This window comes from Rhopalosiphum maidis, chromosome 3, assembly GCF_003676215.2.
Source record: "Rhopalosiphum maidis isolate BTI-1 chromosome 3, ASM367621v3, whole genome shotgun sequence".
NCBI lineage: Eukaryota > Metazoa > Arthropoda > Insecta > Hemiptera > Aphididae > Rhopalosiphum > Rhopalosiphum maidis.
The window spans coordinates 29760596-29777989 of record NC_040879.1 but is presented as its reverse complement, the minus strand read 5'-3'; the positions used below and the strand labels follow the sequence as shown (position 1 = coordinate 29777989).

General features: G+C 25.8%; 1 protein-coding gene across 1 annotated transcript in view; it reads left to right on the top strand.

The window, feature by feature from the left end:
• LOC113555960 (calcium/calmodulin-dependent 3',5'-cyclic nucleotide phosphodiesterase 1A-like) overlaps positions 1 to 17394 on the top strand; it is a 353800-nt gene that overhangs the window by 121847 nt on the left and 214559 nt on the right. Inside the window, exon 2 of the mRNA XM_026960614.1 lies at positions 77 to 82. Within this exon, the coding sequence (XP_026816415.1) occupies positions 77 to 82 (6 nt within the window). The remainder of the gene's footprint in view (positions 1 to 76; positions 83 to 17394) is intronic.

The following is a 17394-nucleotide window of genomic DNA, read 5'->3' as shown; positions in this document are numbered from 1 at the left end:
CGTAATGCCTGACGGAACAGAGTCATCAATCGTCTTTTATAGAATAAGTTGTTAATGTTGTATTTTTATTTTTCAGGATCAGGTTGGTGAACACTTTTGTATTAAACAATAATTTCAACATCTACCTATATACTATGACAAAAAAAAAAAACTTCAAATAGTAAGTAGCTTGATATTTCAACAGATTCATTGTAAATTAATGATTTCCATTATGGTAATACGCAATATCACATCACACGTTCGACTGACAAATAATGGGCTTAAGTAATTTAAATTCAAAACGTTATTTATTTTTTATTGTTTCGAGTATTATAGATAAAGAAAAAAATATTTTTATCAATAGATATACTTGAACAAAATTCTGCTATTGTCGATTAAGCAAAAAATAACAATTATCAATACACAATATAGTCAACGTGGAAATAGTGTACCGCGAATCACTTGATAATTTAGTATAAAATAATAATGATACAATCAATAATATTATTAGGTTTAATATCTGGCGGGTATGAGTAAAACATATTAATTATGTAATTGAGATTATGCTGACCTAGTCTATAACTGTCTATCGTCATGTTGTGACTCAATGCTTAAATCCTAAATGTCGTTCAGAAATAATTTTCAATTATTGATAATAATAATAATTATTATTATTATCAATAATAAAATATGTATGTTCAATAATCGGATTACAAAGGACCGTTTTCACATACGCTGTGATCGCGCGTCGAAATGGCATAAGCAAAAACCGTTCCATAATAAAAACCTAATATTATTATTGTAACGCCTTTGATTCCGCTTTCAGAGAGATGTTATGGGATAAGTTTTTTCGTAAAAACTGCGTGCAAATGCATTAATATGGTCCGCTAGCGTACGCGTTTCAACGGTATATGCAAAGTAGTCATGAATACCTACAGTATAGGCAGCGGGGAAGGATTAGCCTTCCAAAAATCTCGAAGATCTTCCAATCCAATTTCATCCTCACCCCGTCGAAAACTACCGTCAAAATAAAACGATTTTGTACATAGACTTACTATTATAATATTAACACTCTGAGTGCATTTTGAATTCATTCCATTATTCAACTCCGATTTATATTATAATATATACTACATAGGACGTAAAATATTATCAGTTAAAATATATTATAAAAAGTGAATAGACCGTTGAGCTTTTAATATTATTTTTCTTCGCTAAAAACGCGACGAAAACTACAAAATATGTTACCGACGAACGCCGGCCATCGGATTAAATTACGTGACAATGATAATCATAATATTATACGAGTACGCGAATAAAAAATTCGACACATCGATGTTTGAAACTGAAATTTCGCCGAGGTCGTTGAAAAACTACGTTAAAGGTTCCGAATCGAAGGTAATGAGGACCACAGGTGTCTAGGAGGGATGCTTTGGCACTGGATGCGGCGGGCGGTGGCGGTCGTTCAATCCGCGGAGAAGCGATTATTCGGTATCCCGGAGTGGAGTGAAAAACTCAAATGACAGCTACAGCAACCACGAGTGCGTGTGTTCGCGCAGAGGGAAAAAATGGAAAAACAAACGAATAAAAACGAACTAGCAGCGACGAAACAAAATAATATATATAAAAAAAAAAAAAAAATGACAAAAACGAACGCGAACGCCGTCCGAGCGGCTGTGGCGTGTGACCGTCGGACAACGGTCACGGCGCGTGCAGTGGCGTTCGCGGGTCTGGTTATAATAATAATAATAATAATATCACATGATGAATGTTATTGGAACTACCACAGCTGGTCCTCTATTTAGCTCGTACACGCGTAAATATAGTGTGCGACACGTATACATGTTATTATACTAGTCGGCGTGTGCGAGTGTGTGATGCTCGCGTATATTATTTCCGGTCGTCTGATAACTTATTGTCGGCGGCAGTTGTGACACGATCGCATTTTTCCGGGGACCCGTTTCCCGGCTCACGTATATAAATCTTCCGGTGGCGGCGGTGGTTCGGGACGTTTTTTGTTGTCGAATATATTTTTTTTTTTTTTTTAACTACATCAAATATACACCGAACACCGATGGCCATCGAGCCGAACGTGTCGCCGGATACGCCGTTTCCGCCGCAACTGAATAATATGTTTTAAAACGACACGCCGCGTCCACCGTACATAGACGTTTTATAATAGTATATTATCATACGTTTGTATAATACGAAATATAATATTGTAAAACGTGTACACGTTGTCCGAGCGAGTGTGAATGTGCGTCTGTGTAAAAGCGATCGATTTTGAAGAGTGTCGCCGGTGAAACTGTTCGGCAGTGATTTAATGTTTATGATATTGCGGTAACATGCCACCATGAGTGCATTTTTTTTTTTCATACATGACGCATGTCCCACACGCTTCAGTTCTCACTGAATCTATCTCTGATCTATCTACGACGCAATGCAAGACTATGCAAAAGTATTGTGCGACTGCAGTCTGGGCACGAATAATAATAATAATAATAATAATATAATCCGTGAACCCGTTTACCATGTAATATTATTTCGGTGATTTTGTCGCACAAGTTTATGTATTAATACATAGTCATAGTGTATATTTACAATGTGTGTATGTGTAATGTGTTGTAGTAGTTCGAGTTGTTCGATTAGCAGTGAAAAGAATCACCGAGAAAATACTAATCGGCTACGCAGCGAAATAATAAGAGTATTACTCATGTATCCTGATGTGTATGAATCATTTACTTATTAACTTGTTACGAATACAACTATTAAAATATGAAAACGGTTTGGTATAGGTAGTTATACTATTTGTCACATTGGCACGTATAAAGAATTAATCTTAGTACTTAAATAATAATATTGAAGATTATGTAGGTAATCTTCGTCTCTCTTGGCCCTACAATTAAAAATAACTCGCAATTAAAAATGGTACGACATTTTAAAACGTACTATTTTGTTATACATCAATTCTTGTAGAGAAAAATGCAGGTAATCGAATGGTGCCATTACATTTTGTCTAAACCTATACTATTTCGTTTGATAAAATCAATCCAAAATTAATTGATGACGATAAAGTATACTATATCCAAAAGTAGAGATTAAAGAAATTAACTACTTCCAAATATTATATCAAAATTTAATATTGTCCATATTAAATAGTTTGTTTATTTGATAAAATAGAACAAAACGTATTAATTTCTTATTTTTTTTTCAAAGTATATAGGCCATAGTGCACTATTTTCAATAGTCCGAAGGTAAGCGATGGAATTGAATTAAATTCATATCGTACTATTTCCATTTATTTTACACATTTTGATAAAACAATTTTTTTATCATACAGTTTTTAAATTAAATTATAAATAAATAGTTTGCAGATTACCTACTTGTGATCACTGATCATTTGTTTGTATAATTTATCAGCTGAAAATATAATTGTTAAGCCGTTTATTTTTTATTACCAATGATAAATAACCCCAAACGCACAATCTTGTGTATTATCTCAATATCTTATCAGTCATCGTACAGTATTATTATTAATTAAATCCATCTAAAAAAAAGTAAACTTTATATTTTACTCTTATTTTGATTTAATTTTAAAATATTATCTAATGATTAACAAAAAAAAGTACAATTTCCTCAAATTATGTCAACATTGACTATTGGATGAAAATGGTAGGTACGCTTTCGCTCGATCGATAAACTTAAATGTTAAATTTTAGTAATTAAAATATAAAATTACTTATTAAGCATAACTAAAATACGTGTATTTAACTACTAAAATTTTATTGGTAAAATTACCATGTCTCATAATAATATTGAGTCATTCGTAACAAAAATCTATCAATAATGAAAAAAGTGGAAAATGAAATAGTACGTTTTGAATTCGCAAATTCTATTAGTGTATAGATTAGCATATAAATATATAATAGTCGTTATCAGTACCTTAAAAATATTAATAGTCACACACACACACGTGGACAACGGTAACTAAATGGTATTTATATATAATATGATTATATATGTAGGTAATGGAATAGAAAATAATAATTAAAACATTTCCCAATTGCATACGATTAGAATAAAAAACGACCACTACTATTAACGCACAGTTCTGAAATATATATGTATAAATTATATAGTATAATAAACAATAATGTAGCAATTCGTGTCTACGAAATAATATTTAATGCGTCGATTAGCGAATACGATATAATAAAAAAAAATACAATTGATATAAAATAGTTTACGAATTAACACGACAAAAGCACTAAAAAAGTACACATTTGCGTTTTGATGATTAAAACTATACTGTCTATGCTGGCGATGTAAACAAAAATATAGTAATAAAAGCAAACGAAAATGCATTAACTACGTAACAATATCGCAATTCACAACTACAGTATGTAATATATGTGTTAAAAATAAACCGCTGACAAAATATTTCGGCTTGACTGTCCGGCGAGATAATAACCGGCACACCGTCGCTATGATAATAATAATGTTTTTCTGTGCAGACAATCACAGAATTTTACAATAATATATAAATATCGAATAATTAAATATACTGCGCTTATGTTTATCAAGTACCAAGTGAATATTATATTCATTTAAATATAAAACAAACAAACACCATTGTTTTTTTTAACAACTTCTTTTTTCAATTTTACTAAATTACAATCTATAGTTCTAAATAATATATCCAAGTACAATAGGCAATTTTGTTTGGTATAAAATGACGAGAATTAGAGGTTTATGAGGAACGCTTAAAAGATGTCTTGGCCAGTCTAGTTTTACACGTCTCTGGTTGTTTTCGAGGATTATGTGTGAGAAAAGTTGGATTATTAACAAAAAAAATATATTTATTGTTATTTATCTATATTTCAAAAGTAATTTTTATGTGCGTGTAAACGGTTCACGTCCAATTATATTGAACTTAAGATTCTGAAATTCGGTACACAGATAATCCATTGCTTAGGGAGACACATTTTAGTTTTAAATTTTAAAAACAAAAATCGAATATTTTATTTTTTTATTTAAGGTTGCCATTGTTTGAATAAAATAAAATAGTAATTATAGGTAATCGTGTATACTTGTATTTTTATTTGATAAAAACCAACTAAATCTTTGTGTTAAAAATATTTATAGTTTACATTTCATGGAGTTTTAGACAAGTTAAATCCACTAACATTTTTTAATTGGTCGCTGGGAACGCCGTGCAGGATCAGCAAGAGTATTTTAATTTCACGTTATAATTCTATCATTGATCATTCTATAAAAATAACAATTAATTATATACCTTATAGCCAAATTTGATGTTATATCGCCCAAAATAACGTACTATTCCCTACCCCAAAAATATTCTGCCCTGGGAAATTATCGCCTTTTCTACATCCTTAAAAACTTTACTGGTAATATCATTTCTGAAAGACCAGCGTGCAGCGGTTGCTGCAGGTGATTCATGTTAGGACAAACTCAAAAGCTAAAATTTTCTGTAGACTTAAAAATAAATTAAGTAGTTATTGCAGTATTAAATTAATGGCCATAAGTGAATACATATATATATATTTTTTTTTTTGAAATATTAATCAAATCCCAATCACATAATATGATTACATTAACGATGTTTATCCTAAAGATTAAAGGACATATCGAAGGTGTCGAGCAATTTGCAGCCGTTTGGTGGTTAATGGTTATATAATATATTAATGAACGTACGTCCAGGCGTTCACCAAAGGTTTTAATAACGTCGTTTAACCATTGACGGTTAGGATGAGGGAATTGGATTCAAACTCAGTAATCACGATATTCATCCGGGCCATTTATTTTTCCTTATAAGGAATATTCAGTGAGGCGTGAGGGCTATTATAATACTATATCTATCGTCCGGAAGTTATTTATGTTTCTTAAATACAAACGATTTTTCCTGTGATGTATAAATTTAAGTGAAAATATGAAATATTTAATTTTCTCATAAATTAAGAACGTCATGACAGTAGTAAAGTTGGGTGTGGTATAATCCTTCTAACGAAAAATAATGCAGTGACAAGTTTATTGTGCGTGAATCATTTACGTTTACTCAGTTTGATTAAAATATTATAGAGAAGAAAACCAGAAATACTATCTTATGATATTTTCTTTAAAGTTTAAATTATGTGATTCTTTTAAATTAGTTCTTTAATAATTTATTTCATTCATTTGTCAAATAAATAAACAAAGTTATACCAAATGATGAGTACACGAGTGTTTTGTATGGCAAATACAATTTAAAATATGTAAAATTCATTAAATTATCATAACCCAAAATTAGCATTAAATCCTAAATGGTCAGTACTCTGTTCGGGTCGCTCATATAATGGTGTTTAGTGTATCATTGGACGTGTACCGAAAACTTCTTTATCGTTATTAATATCATAATTAATTAATTAGATGCACATTATATAGTATCATCATTGATATTGTTAAAGAAAACAGCGAAACATCATGAATGTCATTATATTTTAATAATGTGGTTCGCTTCATTATATATTTCACATTAATTGTTTCAAAATGTACATAGGTAAAACTTTCAATGACATTTTTTTTATTATTGCAATATTTAATTATACCAGAATACTTGTATAGGACTTCTGCATGGTTCATAACATCTTTACAAGATTTTATTATATAATAAACTTACAAATATTATAATAAAAGTATACGTTTGGTAAGTTTTTAAATAATAATTAATTTAAAGAAAAGTAAATAGTTTTAAAAATATACAAAAAAATATCATTGTTTTTTTTTTTTTTTTTTTTTTATTTAAGTTTTAATTGATTTATTATTTGCAAAAATATTAAATATTCTATACCCACGTATGAGGTACACAATATAGTTCTATTATAAATACAGTTGGATTTAATTTCTTATTTTCAATTTTAAACAAATAAGGTTTATTTAAGACGTTGGCGTAAGTATTTGGTCTGATTTACAGTGGCAATACTTTGACAGCGTAAAACTTACCCAAAACAAAACTTTAGTGTTTTGTAATTGACGTACCAAAAAACTTTATATCGCACATTGGATCCATTTACATTATTTAAATATTATAATATGGTTCGTTTATTTTACTCAAAAAGCACAGATTCATTATATAAATAATTTAAATTCATTGTATTAAAAAATAAATATACCGCAGTGTTTAAGGCCGCATATATTAAAAATATCTGATGGCAAACATTAAAATGTGGTCCAATATAATTTAAACGAATGTACCTCAAAATATTATCATTATCGTTTTAATTGGTTTTCTTTTTTTTTAACCCATCCAAAAATAAGATAAAATTGATATTTAAATATATTCATACACGATATTATATTATAATAAAAATTACTAATATATTTACTAACACTAATGAATGGAAAATAAGTTTCTATAAAATATTCGTTGTTACTTAACGCGCATTTGGAGGGATTTATAATATGGTCAGATTTGAGACTAAGCTCTCCCATTAGTCATAACTATTAAGTATGAATTATACAATGTTTTCATTTAATCGTAAATCATAGTCAATATCATAGGAAATACAATAAATGTTTAAATTACTTTTTTGAACACATAGAAAAAAGGAAGTTTACTCGACCGTAAGAGATTAATAAATTTATTTGTTCTGAAAATTGGTAAACATTTTATATTTCTAATAATATTCGTCTGTTTAAATAACCATTCTATATTATACCTATATGTTTATATAAACTAAATTAAGACTAGACAAATTTAAACATTTAAATTACAACTACTTACATTTACATTGATTCACATATTTCCACTACATGCAATAATAGTTGTATTCAATAATACCATAATATTTCATTAATATATATGAAATAAGTAAAACAAAATAAAACTTAAGAGCTATATATTATATTATATATATAAAAAAAAAACAATATCAGACATTTTTTTACGATTTTAATTAAAAATTGCAGTTTAAATAGCAATATAAATTTAAAAAATCAAAATAATGCCCTCATGTCAAACATGATATAAGTCTCAGTTTTATTCACACATAATAACGATAAAACAACTTCGGGAAATTATTAATTTCTAATAAACATTTTCGATTTCCAAAAAGGAAGTACTTTCACATAAGATCTGTACGTCAGTGTTATTTCACCAAGCATGAACCCGGAAACTTACCTAACATTTCTACTACTATCCGGTGCCTCGAACACCGCAACGTTAAGTTCCAATATATGTGTTTTCACCCTTATACACGTACCAATGAGAACTAAGAGATTTTAATTGTACATTTTACATCCGCTTACGCGTTATCGTAAATTAAATTTTATAAATGCGTATTACACACTTTTATTTTATCGTATATGTGAAAATAGATAAATTTCATGATTATTAAGTATTAAGTATTTATTTTTTTTTAGTTTAATATATTTATTTATTCATTTGACTGTGATATAGAACTACTCGACCTTTGGATTTGAATGGAAGATTTAAGTTTAAAATTCGTTAAATTATAAAGAAATAGTATTAGATACTATATCTAATATCTAGTTCTGGGTAAAATATTAGGTATACACCTAATACACACTTGGCTATTTTTACTTAAAAATAATAACTATTTATTCCGTTATTTTTAATTTTGAGTGGAGTGATGAATTTATTAGTTTTACAGCGATGCCTATTGTAATATGTTATTTTTTACACGATAACTAGTTGAAATAACTATTTGACTTTCAAATTTGAAGGTGATTTCGAATAGCACATTTATACCCAGGCCGCAGTAAGGCGCAAATAAATGACCAGGCGTGGATGTATTTGTGTCCATTTTTGTGCAGCTGGTTTTTTAATGACTACGTAAACCTAGACTCTGTAAACAATAAGCCGCGACGTTCGTATGTCGCTTGAAAAATACTTTTTGACCGCACCCATAATCTTCTATTATTCCATTCTGGGTAGATCTAAATTATACTTCTAAGAATAAAATTAAATTTCACAGTATTTTTAAATATAATCGAAAAAAACAAACAAATAATTAAAGAAAAACGGAAATTTTTATTTTTTATTATCGATTAACCATAGATACTTGCTATTTTTAAACTCTTTTTTTTATTTTTCTATAAACGCTGATCAAAAAATTATCACTAGGTATAATTTTATGCTTTAAAATTATATACAAGATTCCTCAAAAGCTTTTTATCTAATAATTAAAAAAAAAAAATCAAATATTTATAGTTGTAATGTTCTTTTATGAGTGTTTAAACTTTTTAAAGTTGGAAGTTTGACAAAATTCGTCTAAATCTTGAAAATGTACAATTTATTTTATAGCTAGAATTTTCTACAAAAATAATTCATTTTAAAATTCAATATTGTTTTTTTTAAGATTACTTTCGTATTAAAGATTCATTAATTATTTTTCTATGTAGGTACCTATGACAAAAATAAAAGATTAATCTATTAAAAAAGACATTGACTATGGACGTTTGAAGTTAAAACGCTTACGTCATTAAATATTCACCAGTATAATAATTGTATCTCCTGAAACGGATTTTGTTTTTTTTTTGGTGTAATTAAAAAAATAAAATAACTGTAGATACTTGAAATACTTGCTGGATATCTAATATACAGCAGAGTGTTACTCAATTTTCTACCTACTTCAGAAAACAATGTTAATATTTTTTTTAATTAACATGATGTTCTTAAAATAATTTCTCATTTTAAACAATTTCTATTTATAATTTATATGAAATTTATTTATTTATAACAATTATTGATGAATGATAATTGTAATTTTTAATATTTTGTTTAATAATAATATATTTTTTTCATGCATATATATTTTATCTATATCACCCGTACACTTCGTTGCTAGTACAAATACATTCGAGTTAAGTTTGGTTGTTGAATGCTAACATTTAACATAATGATAAATAATATTTTTGGTTTTCTGATTTGGTTGGTATATATATGATGTTTCCAACATATCAACTTTTTATAACTGTCATGCCCAGTGTTACATGGTTTGACCATTTGATTTTGACATTTCAGCATTTTTTTAAAACGAAATGAACAAACAACCATTTTCATATTTAAGATTGTCAATTTTTTGTATTAATAATAATTATTAATTATTAATAATTGATTAAAAAAAAAATCAGTAATCCGATTATTTGGATTATGGATAATATAGATTATAGTTGATAATTTCGATTATTCAGATAACAGATTTTTCGATTATTCGATTAAAGCGATTAAACGATTAATTATCATTCGTTAAAAAAATCGTACATCCCTAAATATAATAAAAATTTGATTTTCAATAAAAAAAATTGAGGTCATTAATCGAGATAAAAACATTGTTCGATGAAGACCAAATCAGAAAACACACACATTGATCATAATTTTATTGTTTCATCAAAATTGGTTTCATAGTTTCGGAGTGCTTCATGGACATACTTATCGTGCGTAAAATGTTTAGATATTTTTAATATTTTTTTTTTATATCATACATATTATATACATGTGTTTAAAAATGTAATAAATGTAAAATGTTATTAAGAACAAAGATAATACTTGAAATCAACAATACCATAAGTTTTTTAATACAATATGTTGTAATATATAATACATTTATATATATTATATTCTATCAGTCACATCATAAAATATAATATGTACTATAAAATCAGCTACTTATTAATTTATTATAATACACATATTTACATATTTATGGTGTTTAAATTGCACACTTAGGTATCTTTAAACATATTATAAAAAAAAAAAAAAATATAAAATTAAATAATCAAATACTTTTAACGGTTTTATAGTTTGAGCTTCGTCGTAAATTCAATGAAACTATCGTTTATATATATATATAAATGTTAAACAAAAATATGTACTCATAAAATACTTAATTAAATTTACATAGTAAAGATATACTTTTCATATTTGACTATACAAATAACTGTCGGTAATAAGCCTATTACGAAATAGGTTTAAACTGATTAAGATATATATATATACATATATTTCTATATTTCTAAATATATATATTTTATGCTTAAAGTTTATTTCACAAACCATGAAGCGCACTCTGCTGAAAAACGTACGCAACAACTTAACTCAAATAATCCGCTAGATAACGCTTTACGTTTGACAAAGCTTGAAAAAAAGTAGTAAATGTAAAAATTTAATCTTCAATACTAGAAATGTTAAAGAAAGTCGTTGTACAAAATTAATTTGAAATATAATATAATGAGACACTTGTTTATAACCTACTTAATTCAAATACGTTATTTTCAATAAATACGATATTTTAAAAATTATTAACTACTTTTTTTTTTTTTTAATTAATATGTTTTTTTTATAATATTTCATAATTGTTTTTTTCTTCTACTAGTTATTAACACGAGACAAATAATTATGTATAAAATTATTGATATAGATAATTGTATACAATAATAACTTAATACTATAACAATAATCTCAAATAAATCATTTAATAATAATTTCAAATAGAAACCAATTTCTCTATTATTAAAGTAACAATTTTTCAACTTAGGCTAGGTAATGAACTACATTTATTATATAAAATAGTTAAATAATTTAATCCAATAACCAATCAATAAAATGTTTATAGAGCTGTATTGCAATATTTTAATGTCAAGTAGCTTATCTTGTCAAAAAATTCCACACGCACTAAATTAAATTATTAGAATTCAGAAATATAGTTGGAGTTGACATATTTTTATATGATGATTCTAACTATGTTAAGGCAATGTCAACACGATATTATTATATTGTCTCTCTAACTTAAATATGACACATTAAATACTACATTTTCGTTACGGCAGTTTCAATTTTATGTTTTTATGCTTTAATATAGTATTTATTTTAATGAATTGACCTATTATCAAACCTAAAGTTAAGAATTTTTTTTTTTTTATTAAGAATAAAGACTTAAAAAACTAGGTCATTAGTTTGCGGTTGTGTTAATATTATTATTAATGGAAAAATTAGTTATAATAGCTGATTTCATAACTAGGGGATAAGTAGTTTTTATAGTATTACATATATACATTTCATATTAGTTGTATAGTTTTATTTGAATATTAAAATATGTTTGTGTCAAATCCGATGGATTTAAAGAAGCTACGGATCAAGAGAGTATTGTGTTTTCCTAGTGATTCCACCATCGATGGAGGATTTTTCTCACGTTGACGAATACCTAGTAGAAATCTAAAACTATGTATTTGATTGAGAGCTGTTCGTTGCATTGGCTCCAATTAAAAATATTATATATTGTATTATTTAGGATAGGTACACCATGTAATTTTATTGCTATTTTAATGTAAATGTGAGTTATTACTGAGTAAAATATCAATGCGCTCTTCTAGATAATATTCTCGCTTTTAATTTTGATTACATTTAAATTCTCTCTCTTATTAGTTATTAATACATAATCACACACAATTGGATATGTATATCACTAATTTTAATACTTAAGTAAAAGTAGAAGAAAGAGAAAACCAATGACGTGCTAAAATCCTTTCATCTGACAACTACAATAATTACCTTGTGAAGTTATATTATTAATAGGTACCTCTCAGGTATACAATGTTATATTTAATTTTATAAACAGTGTATGATCGCATAAGTACTAAGTGAGCGTGTGTCTTTTATAGTCACTAGTCAGTGTCAGTGTATTGAATATCTTATGAATATGTTTGTGGTTTTGTACTTTGAGTAATTTGTACAGCCATAATAGTATAATACCACACAATAAATAAATAAATAAATAATAATTAAATGTATTTGAATTACAGTAGCCGCTGTAGGCAAAGAAAAACATTTTTAATGCTATCAAAAATAATTAGGAAAAAAGTGTACTCAAAGCAAAATGATAATTATATATATTATATAGATTAGCGGTTCCCAAACTGTGCACCGTGGTGCACTATCTAAAGGTACCGAGATCTAGGACTCATAATAAATAATTTACAATTATCAATGAGTAGGTAATCTTTTGTTCTATCTTTCACGGAGTTCACAACAGGTTACCGAGGCTAAATTTCTAGATATTTTGAACATATTATTTTAAAAATAATTGTATAGCCTATTCGCTTACACTATACACACTATTATACACGTTTAATCAAGAAAAATGAATATTTATATCGTAATAAAAATCTATAAAACTATAAAAACGTTTTATAATTGTTAATTAATAATATACTATTATGAGTTTATTAAATTAAAATCATTTTAAAAACTAAGATTTAAAAGGATATCATAAGTTGTTCTAATAGATACTTAGGTGTACCTAAGAATTGGAAATTTAAAAGTATAATTCTTTTCCTCCTACGAATTCAGTTAATTTTTTTTGAATAAAAACTGTTATTCATAGGAAATAAATAATAAATAGTAAAATATAAATCATTTATACCTACTACAAAGCTATTCACAGTGTTTGGTGGTACGTTGGTATGACTATTGACTCAAAAGTTACTAAACACTATAATAGTATAATATTACCATGTTAATATAAAATATGTTATACTAATTAATAATATAAATTAAAGCTATATTTTCAGCAACGATTAATTCAAAATAAATTATGAGTAAGAAATGGAAAAATAAATTACATAAATCAATATAATTAATATATTACGAAATATCCTTAGCAATATATTATAGACTGACAGGTATTTGATTAAAATAATTTTTAGTATGCAATGAAACATTATCATCATTATATTATTATTTATTAGTAAATTAAAATTTTTGTATTCCTTCTTGTACAAACTCAATGGTTAAGTACATTTGACTTCTGTTATGCAGCAGAGTGGTTTTCCTGGTTTTTTTTAAGCATAAAGGCCATCATAAACTTATAGTGGTTATGAATGTTGAAAATTAAAATGTTGGCAAAATACGTGAAACACGCAGAAATTGCCAAATTATTTTATAGTTAAAGATTTTTAAATTTTGAATATTAATTACTAGATTCCTCGTAAGTTTTTAAAGGAACCTTGTAACACAACATTCATAATAGTTTTATGCAATAGTGGATAATAAGTTATAAATGATTTAACGACTTAGGCTAAATTAAGAAATTTGATATTTTGTATCCCTTTCAACACCAAATATATCATCTCTTGTCAACAAAAAAAACATCATTGATAACATATTATCTTTTTTAACCATACAGGCTTTTTAATCTAAGTTCTTCTTGTTCTTTTTCTTTTACTTTATGTAAATAATTCTTATATTATTACTCATGTTTTAATCTTGCTTGATATTATTTAACTGTTGAAACTAATTGTAAATAACAAAGTTTAAATGAAAAAAAGAAAAGTGGTAATTATTTTATTTATGTTTAAAATTAAAATTTCTTATATAATATGTATTACTGTTTTACAATAATTACAATATAATTTATAAAATAGTTTACTGTCGCTTAAATATAATTTTAATAATTTATTATTGATTAGATGTAGTATCTTATAGATTATAATAAAATACCTCATCCATACGTCATAATAAATTAGTTGTATACATAGAATATCTTATGTAATTTTACTTTATTATAATTGTTTTTTAAATAATAAACAAAGATCAACATCAGACGATTTTGGTAATCTGAATATTAAATGATATTACATTTTACATGAATGATTAATCGGTTGCTATTTATAATTGTAAAACAAAATGAAATACATAAATATTTATATCTTCACTCAAGTTAAATAATAAGCTGTTAATATATTTATAATCAAATCTGTTAATAGACTATAATATTGTACAGTTGCTAGGTATTTTCAGCATTTTCTAATGATTTTAAAAATATGAAATAAATTGCTATGTTGTAAAAATATAACCATTAGAGTATTGATCTTAAAGCTCTCGAGATTTTCGGATGTTAACGTTTGACGAGGTTATTAACTTAGGTGATTAAAATACTATAGTCAACTCGTTATTTAATGATATATCTTTATTAAAATATGCTATATGTGAAAAAATATATTTATTAGAAATGTATCTTTAAAATATGTCTTAGAATGAGATTTTTATTCCACAGATATCATGTTTTACAGCATAGAAAATATGTTAATAAAATGACTTTTTGTAACTTCGTTTATTTAATTATGTAGTTTATTGTAAATATTGTAATTAAAATTCTAGAATCCTGTAATTTTCACTCGAAAATGTGATTAAAGCATTTAATTTGTTTGGTCTCGTTAGATTTAAATGAATACCTGTCGGTTTAACTGTCTCAAACTGCTTTTAACGTTCTTATGATAACAATATGATCAAATATTTCTTACGAAATTCCTGTTTAATTATATACTTAGATTGCTTATATTTTGTTTTTATTTGAATTTAACCGTTTTATTAAACTTATCTTTACTACAGAATAAAAACTGAAAACAGAGTTTATTCTTATGTGTGTATTTATACAATCAAGTACAAACAATTTTTCAACTTTTAATTAATAAAATCTTATTATAACTACAGTGAATAATGAAAAAAGATTGAATTAATAAAAACTTATTAACTGAAATGTTTAAAAAAAGTTTTTTGATGGTCTGAGACTCTGAGATGAACTATTAGTTCACATAATTGATATTAATCGTTTAAATAAATGTTTAAAATAAACTTTCCTTACCTTTTTTGAAGATCCATTTCACTGTATTTTTTATAGTAAAAATATTTTATTATTCAAGTGGGTAATAAAAAATAATATATTGTTTTTATAATGATTCTCGGCATTAAGTCTATTAATAGTTTTTGTGTTGAGGGATTTTATCTGGCATTGCCATTTAAAGCAGTAAAAATTTGAGATTCTTGATATAATAAATATAATATAATATATAATTGGATCTAGTTTGTGTTTCGGGGGTTCATAATTTAAAAAAACCACAGTGATTGTTTTAATAACCTGAAAAAACAAAATACAAATTAAGAATAAACGGGAATTTTTTTCTCATTTTAATCCAAAAACAAAAGATCGTGGAAACTTACGATTTTTATCAATTTTTCATATTATTTTTATGGTAACATGATAACAATTTTTGAATACTTTGATTAATTTTCTAGTTTATTATAGATAATTGAAGTTTAATTTATTTTTATTTTTAATAATTGTCATTAAACTTTTTATGTTATATCAAAAGCTTTAAAATTTAATATATGTTTCTTAATAAATTGTTATCAATAAAAATTGAAAAAAAATATGATTGAAAATCCATAAAAAATATTTTTGTAAACCGTGAAACTAGCATAGTATTTTGTATTTCGCATTTTTAATAAATGCATACAATTTTTATTACTCAAACGTAAGATTTAAAAAAAGTATTTATTTAATGTATAAGTCTTTAATCTATATTATATTTATAAAAAATTCTTACAAAAAGTCAAATTAATTTTTATAAACATTTGGAATTAACAATTACAATTTTGAGTTCAGATGGCACTAGACATCTTTATTACCTGTTTCAAATGAAAAAAACGCTATTTACTGTGATATGATGCTGCCACAATAGTAGATTTGTTTGCAAACATCAGACGAGGCTAGATCACCATGTCAATCTATTGACTTTTCAATTACTAGATAACTTTAAGGACATCATTCGTCTTAAAGTCTGAAACCATATAATTTAGTTTAAGAATTAAGGTTAAAATCATGAGCCACTTCATCATTGAAAATTATTCCAATTAAATATTTATTTTTATCAAGAATGTAAAATATAGATCTTTGTACCTCCTGGCCTCGGTGAGTAGATATTAAAAACAGTAGCTATCGAAAACTTTGTATACTCTTTTACCAAAAATATGTTAAGACAAAACTAATAAATTCCTTGTTTATAGGATAACCAATATTTTTAGCTGGATAAATTCAATAATTAAATTGTTCTATATTTTTATTTTATTTATTAATAAAAATGCATAGTTATATTAAGGATTATTTTAAAAACTAAAAATCAATGGTTATTATTAATATAAATATTAAACAAAATTATTCGGGATAAGTTTAAAATATTTTTATAGCTTTAAACAATTTTATATTTCAGGTATTATAATATAACGTTGAATCAATACAGAGCTTGCTGAAGGGCTCTCTGAATTATTTCATAACGAGCTTAAATAATTCAGTTTACACTTTGTACACATCCGTACTTAATGTTATGAAATACATAAAATGTTCTGTTTTCTTTATCGAAGTGTTTTTTGATAATAATTTATCAAGGAAGGTTTTATACAATTGATATTAACCTCTTAATATACGTCACTGCGTCATGGCATACGTCACTTTTTAATTTTAAATTCATCGAAATATTAAAATAAAAATTAAATAATTTATGCATTTTTTCCCTAAAATATTCATGTCACTCAATAATGTATAGTTAAGCATACGTATAATA